Raw genomic sequence first — 18,367 nt, 5'->3', positions numbered from 1 at the left:
CCATTGTAGCTCTGTTTGCTAACAAAAATAAGACTTCTATCAACAAGATCTTGCAAGCATTCCATGGCCACTTCCTCCATATTTCGATGCTCCTCTGCCCTCAAAAATCCCTCTGCCGCCCACAACCTAACCAACTTCTTCACATGAATCTCATAGTCTTCCGGGAAAACTCCAAAATATAGAAAATAAGCTTTTAATTGGTGTGGTAATTGGTTGTAACTCAAATATAGTATTTTGGAACATGCATCATTAGAATCACCAATTACATATCTACTCACATTTTCTGCAACATAATCCCAGTTTTCCACTGTCGCCTTTGTCTTTGAGAGAAGACTAGCTACTAAAGTAATAGCTAGAGGTAATCCATTACATTTCTTCACTATGTATCTACCAATTTGCTCAAACTCTAAAAGAAATTCCGTTTGACCGAACACATTGCAGAAGAGATTCCAACTTTCATTAGCATTTAAGAAAGGCATGTTAATAGTAGAGTTACCTGAACTTGCATATTCAGCCACCTCTCTGAGCCGAGAAGTTAATAGTATACGGCTTCCATTATTATCATCTGGAAAGCATCTTTGCACACTATCCCAAGCAGTAGAGCTCCATACATCATCCATCACTATCAAATATCTTTGCTCCTTCAAGTGTTTACGCAGACTTTCTGCTAAGTTGTCATTTCTTTGTTCATGGAGTACATTATTTGATGCTGCCTTAACACTATCAATAAGGCATTGGAGCATTTGTTCTACGTTATACTCTTGAGATACAGTAACCCATGCTCGTTTGTCAAAATGAGATGTAATTGATGAATCTTCATAGAGTTTCCGAGCTAAAGTGGTCTTGCCAATTCATCCCATGCCTACAATTGATGAAACTTGTAGCTGCTGTGCTGATTGTCGGGTGAGCTGATCCATTATCGTCTTGAACACCTCGTCGCATCCGACCATTCTACTGCCAAACTTTATTGAAGCACTTTTGGAAAATTTACTCAAAGTAATATTCTCGCGTTCTGGATGAGGCTGCGATGATGTTGAACCAAGGAGTAGTCCTCTTTGTCGCATCCGACCAAGGAGTGGAACGCAAGTGATTGATGAACCCTTTGCGAACTGTTGTTTACTTTTAATCTTAATCAACTTCTTCTTCAGGTAATTAGTCTGTTTTACTGCTTGCTTGAAGATTCCATGAAGCCTGAGGAGGCAAGCCTCCTCCTCTATACTGCTTGACTGAAGGTTTATGTTACACAACTCCATCTCAATCCTTTCTTCGGCTTCAAACGCTACATCTCTCATCTCTGCCTCTAAACGTTTCATCGCTGAATTATCTTCGCCCATCTCAGATTTCTCAAGAATTTCTTGGAGGAAACCAAGATTTTCATGGAGAGAATTAACTGTCTCTTGTTTGTCTTGAAGAGGCAAGCGTGGTTGTGATTGCAAGAAGTGTAGATGGAGTGTTCCTTTAAGCGAAGTTACAGCAGCATAAGCCATTATTTTCGCCTGTCTATGAGGTAAGATGATCAGAGCAGTACTAAGAAGAAATGAAAGATATATGTGATACAATTTAGACAGGAATTCTCGTCAACGCTAAAGTCTAAACAAACATAATTTTAAAATTTATGTGGCTTTCTACAACTTGTAACACTAATTACGAGTAATATGAAATTAGATATGAGAGACAGATAATGACAACCTGAGACGAAATTGTTTAATATTAAGTGAGAATTTGACAGCTCAAATATATATATATATATATATATATATATATATATATATATATATATATATTTGGAATACTCATTATTCTTTACAAGTTACTATCTATTTTATAATTTTTCAAATATTTTTAGGGGGTGTATTCAATCATGACTTTCATAGAGTTTTAAAGACTTTTATGAACTTTAAAAGTTTGGGGGTATTCAATTCAAACTTTTAGACAGTCTTTAAAAGTCAGATGGTATTCAATCAAGATTTTTAAAAAGTCTTTAAAAGTCGTGTGGTATTCGATTAAAACTTTTAGAGAGTCTTTAAAAGTCACGTGGTATTCAAAAAGTTATGAACTTTTGTAGACTTTTTAATTTTAAGACTTTTGTAGACTTTTTCTTCTCAAATATATATAGTTGAAATCCAACCATCAACCCCGAGATTTCGAAATTTTCTTTCTAACAACTTTGAATGTTTTCTCTCTCTTTCTAAACTCTATTTTTTCTCCCAATTTAAACTTTATAAACCTATCTAAATTTAATAAAATTATTTTTTTCTTCATTATCCTATATTTTCCTCATACCTAAACTCTACCAATTTTTCTCTCTCTCCTAAACTTTACAATCTTCCTCTAAAAATTCGAAATAATATTATTTTTACTTCATTATTGCTGGTTTATACTGATTTGTATTTTTTCTATGAATTTTTTATCCCTAACTTTCTCTAATTCTCCCTAAATACATGAACAAAGCAAATTTTTCTCATAAAATTTTAGTATATGTTTCATAATATTCATATAAATACTTATATTTTTTGATTTATATTCTTTTTATGTTTATATTCGTAATATATATTTTTCCTTTTTTTTTAACAACAAATTATTACGAATAGCGAACTTTTGTTCGCAACAACAATTTGGGGTTGCAAACAGTAACACCTTGTTGTTGTTCGCAGTCTCAAATTGCTATTGCAAATAATAGTTCTTTGCGTAGTAATATATCAAGTATAATTATATATATATATATATATATATATATATATATATATATATATATATATATATATATATTAAGTATTAGATTTTTATTTTTTTGTATTTTATGTAACTTGTAATTATATTTTTAAATATTTTATTTGTTCAATTCTTTTATTATAAATTTTATTATTCAATATTGTTATGAATTTCTAATGAAATAATTTTTTTTTTGATGTTTATTAATAATATATATATAAGTAATTAGCATATAAGCATCAACATACTATGGATAAAAATAATAATGTTGAGAATGTTGATGTAGGTGAAGAACTACATAATGAGAAAATTTTATGATATATTATAAATGTTTTTTAAGACAATTATATAAATGATAAGAATCAAAATCATTGAAAGTTTGTAAGGATGTATTCAATTTAGAATTTCAATGACTTTTGTAGACTTTTTAAAATAAAAAAGTTGATAAAAGTCTATGAATGTTCTTTATATAGACTTTTATAGAGTCTTATAAAGTTTTAAAAAATTTTGAACGACTCTATGAAAGTCAATCAACGTTTATTAAAATATATCATTTTAAAAGTCTTTAAAACTCTACAAAAGTCATGATTGAATACACCCCTCTAAGTTAAGTCTCTGCAACCTGAGTTCAAACCTATGACCACCACTACTGGAAATTATGAAATTTCCGACCACCTGAAAGTGATCTTAAATCAAGTCGAAAGCCTTGTTCCGATCACTTTTGGTATTCGGAAAAAAACCTTTGTTGCTATTTCCGACCACTTTTTGGTTTCAACTTGATTTAAGATCACTTTCAGGTGGTCGGAAATTCCATAATTTCCAATAGTGCACACATTTGGAATGATAACTGGGATGTCATCACACTATATGATATTGAGTAGTTGGCAATTATTTTTATTTTTATCTTTGAAAATTATTTTTTATTTAGTTAAAAGTAAAAATATTATATTTTTTCTATTTGATTAATTTTTTTAAAAAACATGAGCATAACTCTATTACAAAGCTATTTCATTTTGATGATGATAATAATTATTTTTTGTATTAAAAATAAAATTAGTCATAAAGATTAATAATAAAAATGTAAATAAATAATTTTAACTTATAATTTATTATAACAAAAATAAATATATAAATTGATAAATATAATAACTTGAATTAAAAATAGCTTGATCTTATTATAGATGCTTCTATGATTTCAATTGCATAAAAAGAGTATATATTGAATTAGCTAAGGTTCTTGTTTGTGAGTATCTCTTGTATCATTCAGGGTTTAATTATGCTGGAGAATCTTTAGAATTGTGTGTAGCTATAAGAATAAGACACGCAATTAGACATACTATCACAATTTCAATCTCGCTTTGATAAATTGTTCGAATTAGAATTGTATGATTGTTTGGTAATTGAAGTTTGTAGCTGTTGATATAAATAAGAAGAGGAAGAAGAAGATTACCTAAATTAAAGCAGCATTAAGAAATCCCAATAGTCTGTCTTCACCCTATCACCACAAGCAGATAGCTAAGCTTATCGATCTCCACATGGCGGTAATTGAAGAAAACAGATGGCGGCTGAGGATCGGATGACTTCTTCTTCTTCTTCAATTCCTCCTTGAATTGCTTAGCTTGTTGGTGCTAAGGATTTTGTATTGAGAGTATAGAAACAGATCTGTTGGAACATTTGATATGAGTTGAGAGAGAATTGAGGTAGGTGCAATATAATAAGAATAGGGATCAAATTTTGTATGTATGATTTGGAACAAGTACAGTACGTGAGGCTAAAATATAAAACCTCATTATTATTATATTATGCCCATCATGTGCAGAGCTCAGATTCATTAACTTAATATATATATATATATATATATATATATATATATAATTCAATTTCCATCGATTTCTCAGCTCATCATGTGATTAAGGAAGGCAGCGCAATTATATTTTTAATTGCAAATGTTCCTGGCAAATGGCAATGCATTATCTTGGAGCTGGAAAAACATTATAATATTAAAGGGAGATGAATGATTGAAGAACTTGCTTAATTTCTGGATTGATTGGTGGACAGGATCTAAGCCTATTGGACCTCAATAATACCTCCGATCCGTTAGTGATTTCATCTTGACTCTTGAGCAATCGAGAGTGGGACCTACCTAAACTCCAAAAGATTCTCCAAGCTGAGCTACAGCACTGCCTTTAATTTGGTCGGGGACGTTCAGTTTACGATTAAATTTGCTTTTGATGCTTAATTTGACAGGTTTGGACAACAATGAAGGTGGCTTTGGAAAGATGCAAAACGTTTGTGTAGCTGATGCCTGATGGTCAAAGGCAAATTGCTTACCAACTTGGAACACCTTTTTCGTGAGTGCCATGAGACGAAGCTCAGCTCATTTGGAAACACACGGCCACGATTCATAACTTCAGACTGCTCACTGCTGGTTAATTGGACAAGTGGATTCAACGGCATGGTGGTGATTCTAGACCGACGATAGAAGGCCTTTCCTGGTCTTCTTGCTTTATTCACACGCTTTGGGGGATCTGGAAGAACAAGAATAGCTTCGTTTTTCAAGCTTCCAAGATGATATATATAGCCAAAGATGTTGCAGCTATGGCTCGTAAGCTCACACATGATACTGATGTTTGGTTGGCTAGGAAGACAGGGGTTGTCATGTGTCAAAGTGAGCTGTGTAGCTTGTTAGTTTGTTGGAGGGTATTTCTATACGTAATAAGAATAGGCTATATATAGCCTCTAGAATATTTCCTTTCTGTACACTTGCACTTTACCAAAAATAATAGCTCTTCTTCCTTCTCCGCCATGTGCCATCTTTTACCTTCGAACAATACTTGTAACGTTATTACACGTCCTGAACCTCTGTAATAGCATTTTATGCTCAATTAATATAATATTTATCGTTTTATTATTTATTTCTTATATTCAAACATATATACGGGTTGTATAATCCGGACCACCGGGTTCATATAATCCATCATTGGTGCTCTTATTAAGAGAGGTTGTACAAGCTTAAGCGCTCTCCCTATCATCATTCATCCACAGCGATGACAAGATTCGGGTCGAACACTCACAACTCGCAGGGTTCACACAACACACGCGTCCTCTCCCTCGCCAACCACCCCAACGGGACCGCGGCAAGCCGACAGACCGCACCCGTGGTGGCTGGAGGGGACCTTCGAGATCAGATAAACGGGAACCGGCGGGGGACGGCGGAGGACCTCCGGGGTCGGCTCACCAACAATCGCCCGCTCAGCGGGATGGCACCACCCGCCCCACCCCCGATTCCGACTCCCCAAGAGGAGGCCGCCGCACTTGAGCAGGCGGCGACTGCGCTCAACCGCGTCGCGGCAGGGCTGCGACGGGGTGCCCCGGCACCTCCACCTCCATCCCCTCCGAGGGAGCACGGTGGCCCCAGCACCCACGCGCCCCGGACGCCCGCGACGCCGGCAGATGGGGAAGTCAACTCACCGCGACCATCCGAGAGATAAGACGAGGCGGAGGCCTGCCGAGGTCGGCACGAGCACCGGGAGGAGAGGAGGCCGGACTCGGCCGACCCGGACCACATCCGCGCTTGGGCGGTTGGGCCCGCGTGTGCCGGCGCGAGACCGCCTAGGGCCGAGGCCGGCCGCAGAGACCAGACATGTGACACCCCAAAAATCCACATTCAATCCATGGATTAATTGAGTAATTAATCCTATTTCATTTGATGAATTAATTCCTAAAATCCTGATTTTTAATACTCAAGGACTAGTATTTGACTAGTCAATCTTTAAGTTGTGTTGTACCTTGAGCTTTGAGGGGAGTTCCCTTGTTCCTTACACTTTCTAAAGCTTAGTAAGGGTATTCTTGACTTTTCACCATGAGTTAGTATTGTAACCTAACCTAGAAGACTTCTTCATTTCATTCCTTACAATTCTTAGAAATTAGCTCTACCTTCTCTCTAGAAAAGAAGTGTAGCTTATTCTCCAAGCTAAGTTGAGACCCTTGTCAAGATTCCAAGATTTGCTTCCAAGATTCAATCTTTCACCTATTTGGGCATCTAGGAGGATAAGATCTAAGTCTATCTTGTGTTTTTATTTCCATCTTAGTTGTCTTTTTCTTAAAAGTAAGATCTTTATGATCTTTTGGTTTGATCTTGAAGTGGGTTTGGATAGTAAGCCTTGTAAGGAGCTTGTTGAGGTGTAAAGTGAAGTCTTTTGGTCTACAAGAGGTAACCCATGCTCTACTAAAACCTATTTTGCTTACCTATATGTGATTTCTTGGATTCTACTTGTGTTTTGCTATGAAATGTGAGGGTTTATGCATTTGTCTTGTGATATTGCATATCTAGAGCTTGTGTTTAGGGTTCCTTTGTGCCATTGCTTGACATTTTCCATGATTCTAGTCATTTTGTTGTGTTGGGTGAGATTTGGCATGTTTTGGACTTGAATTTGTGTTTGGAGAAGAAAATCCCCGAAGGGATTATTTTGCACAGAAGTATGTACCCGCCGGCGGAACGGCGGGGAGAGCCCTACCCTCCGCCCACCTGCAGGTACATAGGCTTGTGGGTAGTGTACCCGCGGGCAGATCCACGGGTAGGGGCCTACCCGTGGGTCCACCCGCGGGGAACACAGTGGAGTTTGAATGGGATTTGTTCCCTGTGATTCGTTTGACTCGGTATTTGGTCTTTTGACTTCCCGATGTTCTTTTGTGGAACTATTTGAGCGTCTTATTGATGTTTCGTATGTCTAGAGCTATATGGTAGGTATCCATGTAGGACTTTGGTGTCTTGATTCGTGCTAAGTGTTCAACATTGTGTTTCGTTGGACTGAGAGGTGTCTTGTGTGTTCCTCGGAACTATCTTGAGTTTCCCCGTTGATAAGCATGCTAGTTTGTTGTCTAAATGCTAGCGTGTGTGTTGTTTGTACCTTCCGTGTGGTTGATGATAACTTGCGTTATTCACCGTTGATGTTGTTGGGCTGTGACCCGTTCCTTGATTGAGTATGTTTCATACCTTCGTTGTGATCCGTTGTTTGACTCTTGTTGATTTGTGGTGCGTGTGTGGCTTTACCTGGATTGTACGATTAGTGGTATGGGACACTAGTCACCAAGGTATTGCAGCGGTCCTCGTGGTGGCCGTGGCGTGATTATGGAGCTGTGGCCTTTGTGTAAGGTTCACGTTTTTGGGGGATAACATGTGTTATCCGGGCATGTGTGCCATGTGCGTGAACGGTACCTCGTGTACTATGAATCGGTGGTTTTGTTGGAGAACTGTCGGAGGGGAATGACGATTCCCGGGGGAATAAGGTTGGACTGTATGTACAGGGGTCCTGGAGGTAAAGGTTGGAACTAGATATAAGGTTGGGGGTAGCCATAAGGTTGGAACAGGGCATAAGGAAGGCATATCAACTCGTGGCGAGTGATGTCACGAGGGCTTGTGTAGCCGTGGTTGTGTATTCTCTCTTGTGACGTGTGTAGTTACAAAGACATGTGATGCCTAGACATGTGTTGCCGTTCGTCGTGTCTTTATCCTTGTGGCGTCGTTATCCGTTGTGGTCTTGGGATGTGTTCCCGTGGTGTTTATTGATGAGTGTTGAGTCTTGAGTTGGTGTTTACTCTTGGTTTTACACTTATATATATGTATTCCGTTTCGAAATGATTTTTGTATATATATCCTACCTATGTATGATACTTAACAGGTATTGGTGGGTTACCAGCATTATCGCTGACCGGGCGTCGTCCCAATGTTTATCTTTGTATCTTTCAGGTGATGTCTAAACGAGCGCGATGTTAGTAGCCGGTAGTCTAGTATCTTTACCTTTGTTTTGTGGCCTGTGTGCCGTTGTAGTGTTAGACTGTTACCTTTTGGGATAGATGTTTACACTTGCAGATTGATCGCCGTAGCGTTTACCGTGTTTGGTAGACGTGGCATAGCACCCCGTTTAGATTTCTTTTATCCAGTTTTCGTTTTATCTTCTTCCGCTGTGCTAGTTTTGTTGTATGATCTGCAGGTTTTAAGGCCTTTTATATAGGTCGTGTTTGGGGGGTGTTACAAGACAGGCGGAGTCGTCGTGTTCGCGGAGGTCCCGGAGCCATGAACTTTGTGTTCCGGGGCCACGGGCGCCGACCCCACCAGTGGAGCGCTCGGGGGAGACTAGAGGCCGACCTCCAAGCTCCCAACGCGATGAGATGGAGCAACTGCGCAGGCAGATGCGCGAGCTGCAGCGCAAGATCGAGGCGCGCGACGAGTCACCGGAGCCTCGGGACGCCTTGGCCACGCCTTTCACGAAGGACATCATGGCCGAGCCCCTGCCTCGGGACTTCAGATTCCCGGCCGTCAAACCCTACACGGGAGCGACGGACCTGCGGGATCACCTCAACAGGTACAAGGCGGTCATGATGATGACAGGCGTCAATGACGCCATAATGTGTCGCGAGTTCTGCACAACTCTGGATGGCCAGGCCCAAGACTGGTTCGGGTCCTTGCCGGGGGAGTCCATCCCCACTTTCGCCGTCCTAGCTGAGAAGTTCATGTCACACTTCGCGGGTAGCATACAGCGAAGGAAGCAGTTTGCCGACCTGTGCTACCTGAAACAACACAAGTCGGAGACCTTGGCAGAGTACCTGAGTAAGTGGAAGAAGGAGGCCATGGGGGTGACCAATTTCGACGAAAGGTACGCTATCCCATTCTTCACCAACAACCTCAGGTCTGGTCCTTTCCACAACGACCTCGTCCGGAACGAGCCAAAGTCGTACACAGAGCTGATGGACCGCGCCGCGTGGTACGCTAATGTCGAGGCGGCGGAGAAGAGGAAGAGGGAGGAGGAAGAAGGCCGGGGCCGGGGCGATAAGGCGCATCAACCTCAAGAGGACCGCCGCCCATCGCGGTCACGCCGTGATCGGGGTCCCCGTCTAGCCCCGCTACGACACCTAACTCCGCTGACACAGCCAGTGAGCGTCATTCTGGACCATGCGGAGGACATGGATATTGTGTCGTTCCCCGAGGAGTGCTTGAAGATCTCCCCCTTTAGTGTTGTCCCCCCCGCAGTGTGGGCATGACACAGACGAATGTATGGTCCTCAAGAGGTAGATCAAAGAGCTCATCCAACGGGGATACCTAGGCTAGTATGCGAAGAGATCCGGGCAGGACCACGCTAAAGGCCCCGACAACGCCCGGAAGAAGAAGGAAGGCGTCCGGCCATCCGCCTCTGCCCCGCGTAAGAGGGAGCTCGGCTAACTCACGGAGGACGAGGAGACTGAGCTAGACAGCCCGCCAAAGAAGAAAGTCATCCACGTCATCTTTGGCGGCCTGGAGGGAGGAGACACGCCCGCTGAAAGGAAGAGGTGGGCACGGAGCCTATACGTGGGGGAGGTCATCCGAGCACCCCATGAGAAGAGGACACGCCGAGAGCACATAACGTTCACCGACGACGACCTCCAGGATGGCCCCCTACCCCACCGAGATGCGTTGGTAATCAGGTTGGAGATTAGGGACATCATCGTCCACCGCGTACTGGTGGATACGGGGAGCTCCGTGAACGTCATGTATTATGACACCTTCACATAACTCGGGCTATCCCGGAAGCAGCTCTCCCTGGTACGGACCCCGCTATCTGGTTTTACCGAGGACTCCATCGAAACAGAGGGCTCCATCACCCTTGAGGTATAAATCGGCACCTCGCCACACGTCAAAAAGTGGGAGGTGGAGTTCGTGGTGGTGAAGATCAGCTGCGTCCACAATATCATCTTCGACCAACCTGCCTTGGAGGACCTCTGGGCATCATTTCCATAGAGCACCTCTGCCTCAAGTTCCCCACCCCCACAGGGGTGGGTGTCGCGCGAGGGGACCAGAAAATCAGTCGGAGCTGCTACTTGAAGGCCTGCCGCCAAATAATGAAGAAGGACCTCCAGGTACACACAGTAACCGAGATGGCACTTCGGGAGGAGGAGAAGCGGCCCCGCGCCGAACCCGTGGTGGAGACAGAAGAGGTCATTCTGGACCTCAGCCGACCTGACAGAATGGTGAAGGTGGGTACAGGCCTCCCGGCCGACCTTCGAGGTCGGATTGTGGAGGTCATCCGCATTTACAAGGACGTGTTCGCCTGGGGTCCTGAGGACATGCCTAGCCTCAGCCGGGAGGTCATCACGCACAAACTTGCGGTGGACCCCCAAGCCAAGCCGGTCCAACAACGGAAGCGCTACCTCGCCGCAGAAAGACGAGAATTTGTGAAGAAGGAGGTCAACACCCTCCTCGAGATCGGGCACATAAGGGAGATCATATACCCGGCATGGCTTGCAAACGTAGTCCTCGCACCTAAACCACCTATGTGGAGGATGTGCGTGGACTACATAGACCTCAACAAGGCATGCCCCATGGACCCCTTCCCGCTGCCCAACATAGACCAGCTAGTGGACGAGACAGCGGGATGCGCACTCATGAGCTTCCTAGACGCCTTCCGGGGGTACCACCAAATTTTCATGCACGAGGACGATGAAGAAAAAACGGCGTTCACCACCCCCGAAGGGGTCTTTTGCTACCGGGTCATGGCATTCGGGCTCAAGAACTCGGGAGTCACGTACACAAGGATGGTGGCCAAGGTGTTCAAGAATGTCCTCGACCGGAACTTGCAAGCTTACGTCGACGACATGATTGTGAAAAGCACGGAGGCTGACCTCCACACAGCCCACTTGACCGAGGTATTTTCCATTATGAGGCAATTTGATTTACGTTTGAACCCCAGAAAATGCACTTTCGGGGTACACGAAGGGAAATTCTTGGGGTACATGGTCTCGAAGAGGGGTATTGAGCCCAACCCCGACAAAGTCAAGGCCATCCTAGAGATGGAACCACCGAGGTCTCTCCGCGAGGTCCAGCGCCTCAATGGTCGGCTGGCGGCCCTTGGTCGATTCCTCTCAAGGTCGGCCGAGAGGTCCCTGCCATTCTTTGGGATCCTCAAGAAGAACCAGGGGTTCGAGTGGTCAGACGAATGCTAGAGAGCCTTCGAAGACCTCAAGACGTACCTCATGTCACTACCCCCCTAGCCAAACCGGAGAAAGGGGAGGCTTTGTATCTGCACTTGGGCATCTTGCAAGTCGCGATCAGCTCCGTACTGGTCCAGGATGACGCGGAGACCCAACGCCCGGTGTACTACGTGAGCAGAGCCCTCCGAGGCGCCGAGCTCAGGTACTCACCCACGGAAAAAGCAATCTTCGCCGTGAACGCCACGGCCAAGAAGCTCGGCCACTACTTCCAAGCACACCTCGTGCGGGTCCTCACCAACCAACCCCTCAAGGCGGTACTAAGGGCCTCGGGGTCGGCTAGCAGGTTGGTCATGTGGTCCATGCGGCTGAGCCAATACGACGTCCAGTTCAAGCCCCGACCCGCATTCAAGGGGCAAGCGCTCGTCGACTTCATAGTCGAGTGCACCACCCGAGAGGCCACCGAGCTAGCCCGGAGCGATGAGGAAGATTGGTGGACCCTGTCCATGGATGACTCGTCCGGACCCATGGGGTGTGGCGGAGGGGTGGTCCTCGTAACCCCGGAAGGGTTCCGGGCCTACTACGCCCTTCGCTTCCACTTCAAGCTGTCCAACAACGAGGCCGAGTACGAAGCATTGCTGGGCGGCCTCAGGCTCGCGTAGGGTCTGAGGGCCTCCAAAGTAAGGGTGCGGTGCGACTCCCGACTGGTGGTCGGACAGGTGACCGGAGAGTTCGAAGCCAACGAAGAGAGGATGACGAGGTACCACGACGTGGTACTCCAAGTCCTAGGTCAATTGACCCTCTACAAAATTTTGCAAGTACCCCGAGGTCAAAACGGGGACGCGGACCTACTCTCCAAGCTCGGCCTCGGCACCCCGGAGCATGTCTCTAAAATAGTATGGATTGAAGACCTCCAGAGGTCCAGCTTGGAGGCCTACCCAGTCTTGCCCATACAAACTAGGCCCCCATGTTGGTTAGACCACCTGGTGGAGTACAAAAGAACAGGTACCCTGCCGGCAGACGAGGCAGACGCCAAGGCAGTCAAGAGGAAGTCACCAACATACGTTCTCCTTGGCGACACCCTTTACAAAAGGTCCTATAACGGCGCCCTCCTCCGGTGTTTATACCCAGACGAAGGCAAGTCCGTCAAAGAGGAGATACATGAGCGCACCTGCGCAGCACACCAAGGAGCCTTCGCCATGGCGAGGAGGGCCCTATTGCAAGGGTACATTTGGCCAAAGATGGCCAAGGAGTGCACGGCGTACGCCCGGGAGTGCCCGACCTGCCAGCACTTCCACGCAGAGCCGGGTCGCCCAACAACCAGCTACACGCCCATCAGCACGGTGATCCCGTTCTCACGGTGGGGGATCGACATCGTTGGGGCCCTACCCGTGGGGTCCGCGAAGAGGAAGTACATAATAGTCGCCATAGACTATTTTACAAAGTGGGTCGAGGCGGAGCCCCTCGCTATCATCACAAGCACCCGGTGCACGGAGTTCATACGAAGGAACATTTTGTGTTAGTCCCAAAAGAGGTAAGGTGAAAGTCTAGAGGGGGGGGGGGTGAATAGACTTTCAAACTTTTTCGCACAGCATAACAATTGCTAAGCCAGAGATAAACCAAAACTCTTAACTAGATTGTTAGAGTATGGTGCACAGCGGAATTAAATAAAGGTAAAGTGTGTGTGAGATTGTGTGAGCAGTATATCTCGTGTAGAGCAATTATGTAAAGAGCAGTAAGTAAAGAAAGCAGTAAAGAACACAAGACAATTATAGTGGTTCGCGAGGTGGTGTAATCCTCCTACTCCACTTGCTCTTATCTCCAAGAGCAATTCACTATATCTACCACTTCTTGGTTCCAAGATACAATGAATTTCCATGATCTAGTGCTTTGTTCACAACTCCGTGTTACTTTCCTCCTTTCCCTTGTTTTGCTCCAAAACAAGTTTTGCCTTGCTTCCAACTTTGAGACTCTGTAGATGATCTTCGATGATGCTCTTAGTCTCTTGTAGTTGATGAAGATTCTAACACTCTTGGATATTTCTTTTGTAAGCTCTGTATCACTCTGAGTGTTTATCTAACAAAAAATATATCAATTTAAGCTCTTGAGATGGAAAGCTTTCTTTGAATTTCGTATGCTCTGTTTAGCTCTGTTCTTTGCTCTATTGCGTTCTTGCTTCTACTTTCCACTGCTTCAATCTTCATCTTTTTATAGCTGGTAATGAGAATCCGTCCGTTGGAAAGAAACATTCTCATTTTTGAATTTCATCTAGCTGTATAGCCTTTTCAGAGGATAAGATAACGTTACAGATATGTCAGAGATTCTCTCCAAGTTGAGCTTGAGGTTTTTCGCAAAAATGGCGTCCCAAAAACTTCATCTGGTGTAGATCACGCCTCTTGGGATTTCTATCTTCAAAAATATAATCTCCAATTTAATCCCTTACTAGTTTAGACTAGTATTTTTGCTTCTGCAACTTCTTTTTGTATTTTCCTCTGTACTTCACGTCTGGGTCTGTCTACTGCTTCCAGACTTCATCTTCTAAATTGACTTGGGAAATCTCTTCCCATGTAAACTTCATCCCTTACTATATTTGGATGTGAAATCTCATCCCTTCCTTGATTTGTCAATTGAAATCTCATCCCTTACTTGATTTGGATTACTTGATTTGGACTTGCAACTTCTTCCCTTGCTATTTATATCTTGAATTGAATTGAAGCCCTTTGCAAATCTCAACTTCATCCCTTACTATATTTGGAAGTGAAATCTCATCCCTTCCTTGATTTTTCAATTGAAATCTCATATATCTTGAATTGAATTGAAGCCCTTTGCAAATATTAGGACTCTATTATCCATATTAGACTAGGACTATATAATTTGTGTTAGACTAGGATTCTATCCAGTATCTCTATATATTCGCTCCCTGTACTCTCAGACATTATTATTGAATACAACACAATTATATTCTCATCTGGTATCAGTTAGCCAGCGTTTTGCAAAGGACAATAATGTTTTCTTTGAGTTTCACCCTCTTTGTTTCTATGTGAAAGACATTTTGACCAAGAAGGTTTTTTTTAAGGGACATGCGTCTGGGGGTCTCTACACATGGCATGCGTCTTCTGCTTCCCCTGCTGCATTTGTTGCTGCACGGTCCTCTTACGTTTGGCACATGCGGTTGGGGCATCCTCATTCTCGAGTCTTACGTAAAATTTTAGCGTCTTCGTCTGTTGGTACATTTAATTCTAGTGATCTTCCCAATGTTTGTTCCTCTTGTCAATTAGGAAAATCTTTTCGTTTTCCTTTGTCTCGTGTCGAAACTACTAGTACACATCCTTTGGAATTAATTTATTCAGATATTTGGGGCCCTACGCCATTACTTTCTGTGTCTGGCTTTAAATATTTTGTGTTGTTTGTGGATGATTACACTCGTTATATGTGGTATTATCCCATGCGTGCTAAATCTGATTTGTATGCTATATTTGATAAGTTTCGGTCACTAGTTTAACGTTCCTTTTTCTCGCAAGATTATTTCTTTTCAATCTGATTTAGGGGGAGAATATAAAAAGCTTGGTTCCACTCTTGCGTCCTTAAGTATTCATCACAGGCAATCCTGTGCGTATACTCATGAACAAAATGGCAGGGTAGAACGTAAGCATAGGCATGTTGTTGAAACGGGACTAGCATTAATGGCTCATTCCTCTGTTCCGTCTCGTTTTTGGGATTATGCTTTTGTAACTGCGGTTTATCTGATCAATAAAATGCCCACTCCTGTCTTATCTGATAAATCTCCTCATTATATTTTGCATCGGTCTCCTCCATCTTATTCATATCTGCGTGTTTTTGGGTGTTTATGCTTTTCAAATCTGCGTCCCTATAATCGCAACGAACTACAGTTTCGGTCATCCCCTTGTGCCTTTCTAGGATATCCTCCATCTTTTCGTGGCTATCGTTGTTTAGACACTAACACTAACAAGGTTTTTATCTGTCGCCATGTGCGATTCGATGAGGCTGTCTTTCCTTTTGTTGCTTCTGTGGATTCGCAGGTTCCAAAACCACGCCCGGAGTCGTGGGGTGTTGCACCAATTGTTTCTGGTAGTGATCCGACTATTGTCACGGCTCGTGACCCTCCTGCCACGCCCATAGCCGCTGCTGACCACCACCGCCAGCAGCCTACTACTGCCGAGCCCGTGACCGAGTCCGAGCGGACAGTCACGGACCAGCCGGTTCCTCGGCCAAGAGGCCGGCCTCGTGGTCGGTCTCGTCCCGCGCCCTCACCCGTTCTCTCTCATGGAATGAATACGAGAAGTTCGGGACCACATGATCATGTTGCTTTATCTGCTGCTGCTGTTACTCCTGAACCTACATGTTTTACTCAAGCGGTTAAATTTCCTGAATGGTGGGATGCAATGGATTTGGAATTTAATGCATTGGTGCACAACAATACATGGAGGCTTATTCCCTTTAAATCAGGTATGAATGTAGTTGGATGTAAGTGGGTGTTTAGAACCAAGAGAAAGGCTGATGGTTCGATTAAGCGTTACAAGACTCGGTTAGTTGCCAAGGGATTCAATCATATTGCCGGTGAGGATTTCTTTGAGACCTTTAGTCCCATTGTTAAACCGACTACGGTACGCCTTCTCTTATCCCTAGCCATTTCTCATGGATGGACTATTCGACAGCTAGACATACACAATGCTTTCCTAAACGGCAATCTCTCTGAGACAGTTTATATGCTCCATCCCCCTGGCTATGAAGATAAAACGATGCCCAGGCACGTTTGTGTCCTTCAACGTTCTTTGTATGGGCTTAAGCAAGCTCCCCGTGCTTGGTTCACTCGTTTGCATGATTTTCTGGTTTCTACTGGTTTCTCACCTTCCAAGACGGATGTCTCTCTATTTATATATTCACATGGCAATACTCGTCTATATTTTGGTTATGGGATCTGATCTGGCTCATGTGACTGCTCTTATGGACAAGTTGGCTCTTGAGCTTAAAGTTCGTGATATGGGTGTGCCCTCGTTCTTTCTGGGTATTGAGACCGTTCCGTTGTCTGATGGCATGCTTCTGTCTCAACAACGGTACACGAAGGATATTTTAAAACGGGCAGCTATGGTTGATTGCAAGCCCATGGTTACTCCGGTTTCAACCGTGAAGGCCGAGACTGATGTCGTGGTACCATACGCTGATCCCACTCAGTATCGCAGCTTTGCAAGTGCTCTGCAATATCTTACAGTAACTCGGCCTGATCTTTCCTATGCAGTCAATCGTTTGTGTCAGCACATGCACTCTCCCTCTACTGCGGATTGGGCGGCTCTCAAGAGTGTGTTACGGTATGTAAATGGGACACTACATCTCGGTCTTAAGATTACTTCTTCTCCCTCTCTAGATATTCATGCATATTCTTATTCGGATTGGGCTGGCAATCCTGATGATCGAAAATCTACTAGTGGTTTTGCTGTATTTTTGGGGACCAATCTTGTCTCATGGGTTTGTCGAAAACAACGTACTGTGGCTCGTTCCTCAACTGAGGTTGAATACAAAGGACTGGCTGATGTCTCTGCAGAGGTTACTTGGCTCGTCTCTCTGGTGAAGGAAATCGGGTTTGCGCCACCTTCTGTGCCCAAACTCTGGTGTGACAATCTGGGAGCTATTTATCTGTGTGCTAATCCGGTGTTTCATGCTCGCAGCAAGCACATTGAGATCGACTACCACTTTGTTCATGATAAAGTCGCGAAGAAGGAATTACAAGTAAATTTTATTTCTACCAAAGATCAGATAGCGGATATTTTTACTAAGTCTCTTTCGTCTGTACGTTTTAATTTACTCCGTTGCAAGCTCAATGTTTTGGCTGACCAACCTTGTGCTTGAGGGGGAGTATTAGGACTCTATTATCCATATTAGACTAGAACTATATAATTCGTGTTAGACTAGAATTCTATCTACCATCTTTATATATTCGCTTCATCCCATCAAATTGAAAATTCTGCCCCAAGTCCCATCAAATTGAAACTTCTGCCCCAAGGGTGAGATACGTGAACTTCATCCATAGTCAACTTGGAAATCTCATCCCATTGACTTCTGCCCCAAGGGTATCAAATTGAAACTTCTGCCCAAAGGGTATCAAATTGAAACTTTTGCCCAAAGGGTGAGATACGTGAACTTCATCCATAGTCAACAACTTCTGCCCCAACTGCTTCCCTTCGGCCAAACCATCGCCCATACTTCATCTGATGGATTTAAACTTGGCTTCTTTAAAATATGTGGGATGTGAGATTCAAACCTATAACCTTGTGTATAATATTGCAAGCTTCTACCAACTCATCTGTACAACCTTTTGGTTATCATCTTGTTTCGCTTGGTGTATTCCTTTCTTTCTATAGATGCTTGATCTTCAAGATAGCTTCATGCAAACTTGAAGTCACGTTCTTTCTTATTTGGGATTTCTCGAGGGATTTCTTCTTGATTTCTTGAGAGATTTCTTGAGGGATTTCTTCTTGAATTTCTTTGAGAGATTTCTTCTTCGAATGATAGTCTTCATAACTTGTGTACACTTCTTCATACGCATACATCTTCCTCTTCTGTTTGCTATTTCACTAGGCAAATTCTTGATTTTAGGCTTTATATCTTCTTCATCCATTTCCTCAACTAATGAATTTATTTTTTCCTTTCTTGGTCTATGACTCGACTAGTCTAACCA

General features: G+C 43.6%; 1 protein-coding gene across 8 annotated transcripts in view; it reads right to left on the bottom strand.

The window, feature by feature from the left end:
- The window catches only part of LOC109160671 (putative late blight resistance protein homolog R1B-17), a 43,098-nt gene that overhangs the window by 12,596 nt on the left and 12,135 nt on the right, over positions 1-18,367 (bottom strand). Inside the window, exon 1 of one of the 8 annotated variants that reach the window (XR_002050805.1) lies at positions 4,163-4,325. The exons of 5 other annotated variants lie outside the window; for them this stretch is intronic. Coding sequence is in view for 1 of the 3 variants with exons in the window: in XM_019308947.1 (XP_019164492.1) it covers positions 14,699-14,701 (3 nt within the window). In the remaining 2 variants the exon portion in view is untranslated. Of the gene's footprint in view, positions 1-2,298; positions 2,312-4,162; positions 4,326-14,698; positions 14,702-18,367 lie in introns of those variants that run through there. 2 more of the 8 variants (XM_019308947.1, XM_019308950.1) reach the window with 2 other exon arrangements.

This window comes from Ipomoea nil, unplaced genomic scaffold (assembly GCF_001879475.1).
Source record: "Ipomoea nil cultivar Tokyo-kokei standard unplaced genomic scaffold, Asagao_1.1 scaffold2868, whole genome shotgun sequence".
Classification (NCBI taxonomy): domain Eukaryota; kingdom Viridiplantae; phylum Streptophyta; class Magnoliopsida; order Solanales; family Convolvulaceae; genus Ipomoea; species Ipomoea nil.
This window is presented reverse-complemented; position numbering and strand designations above follow the sequence as displayed.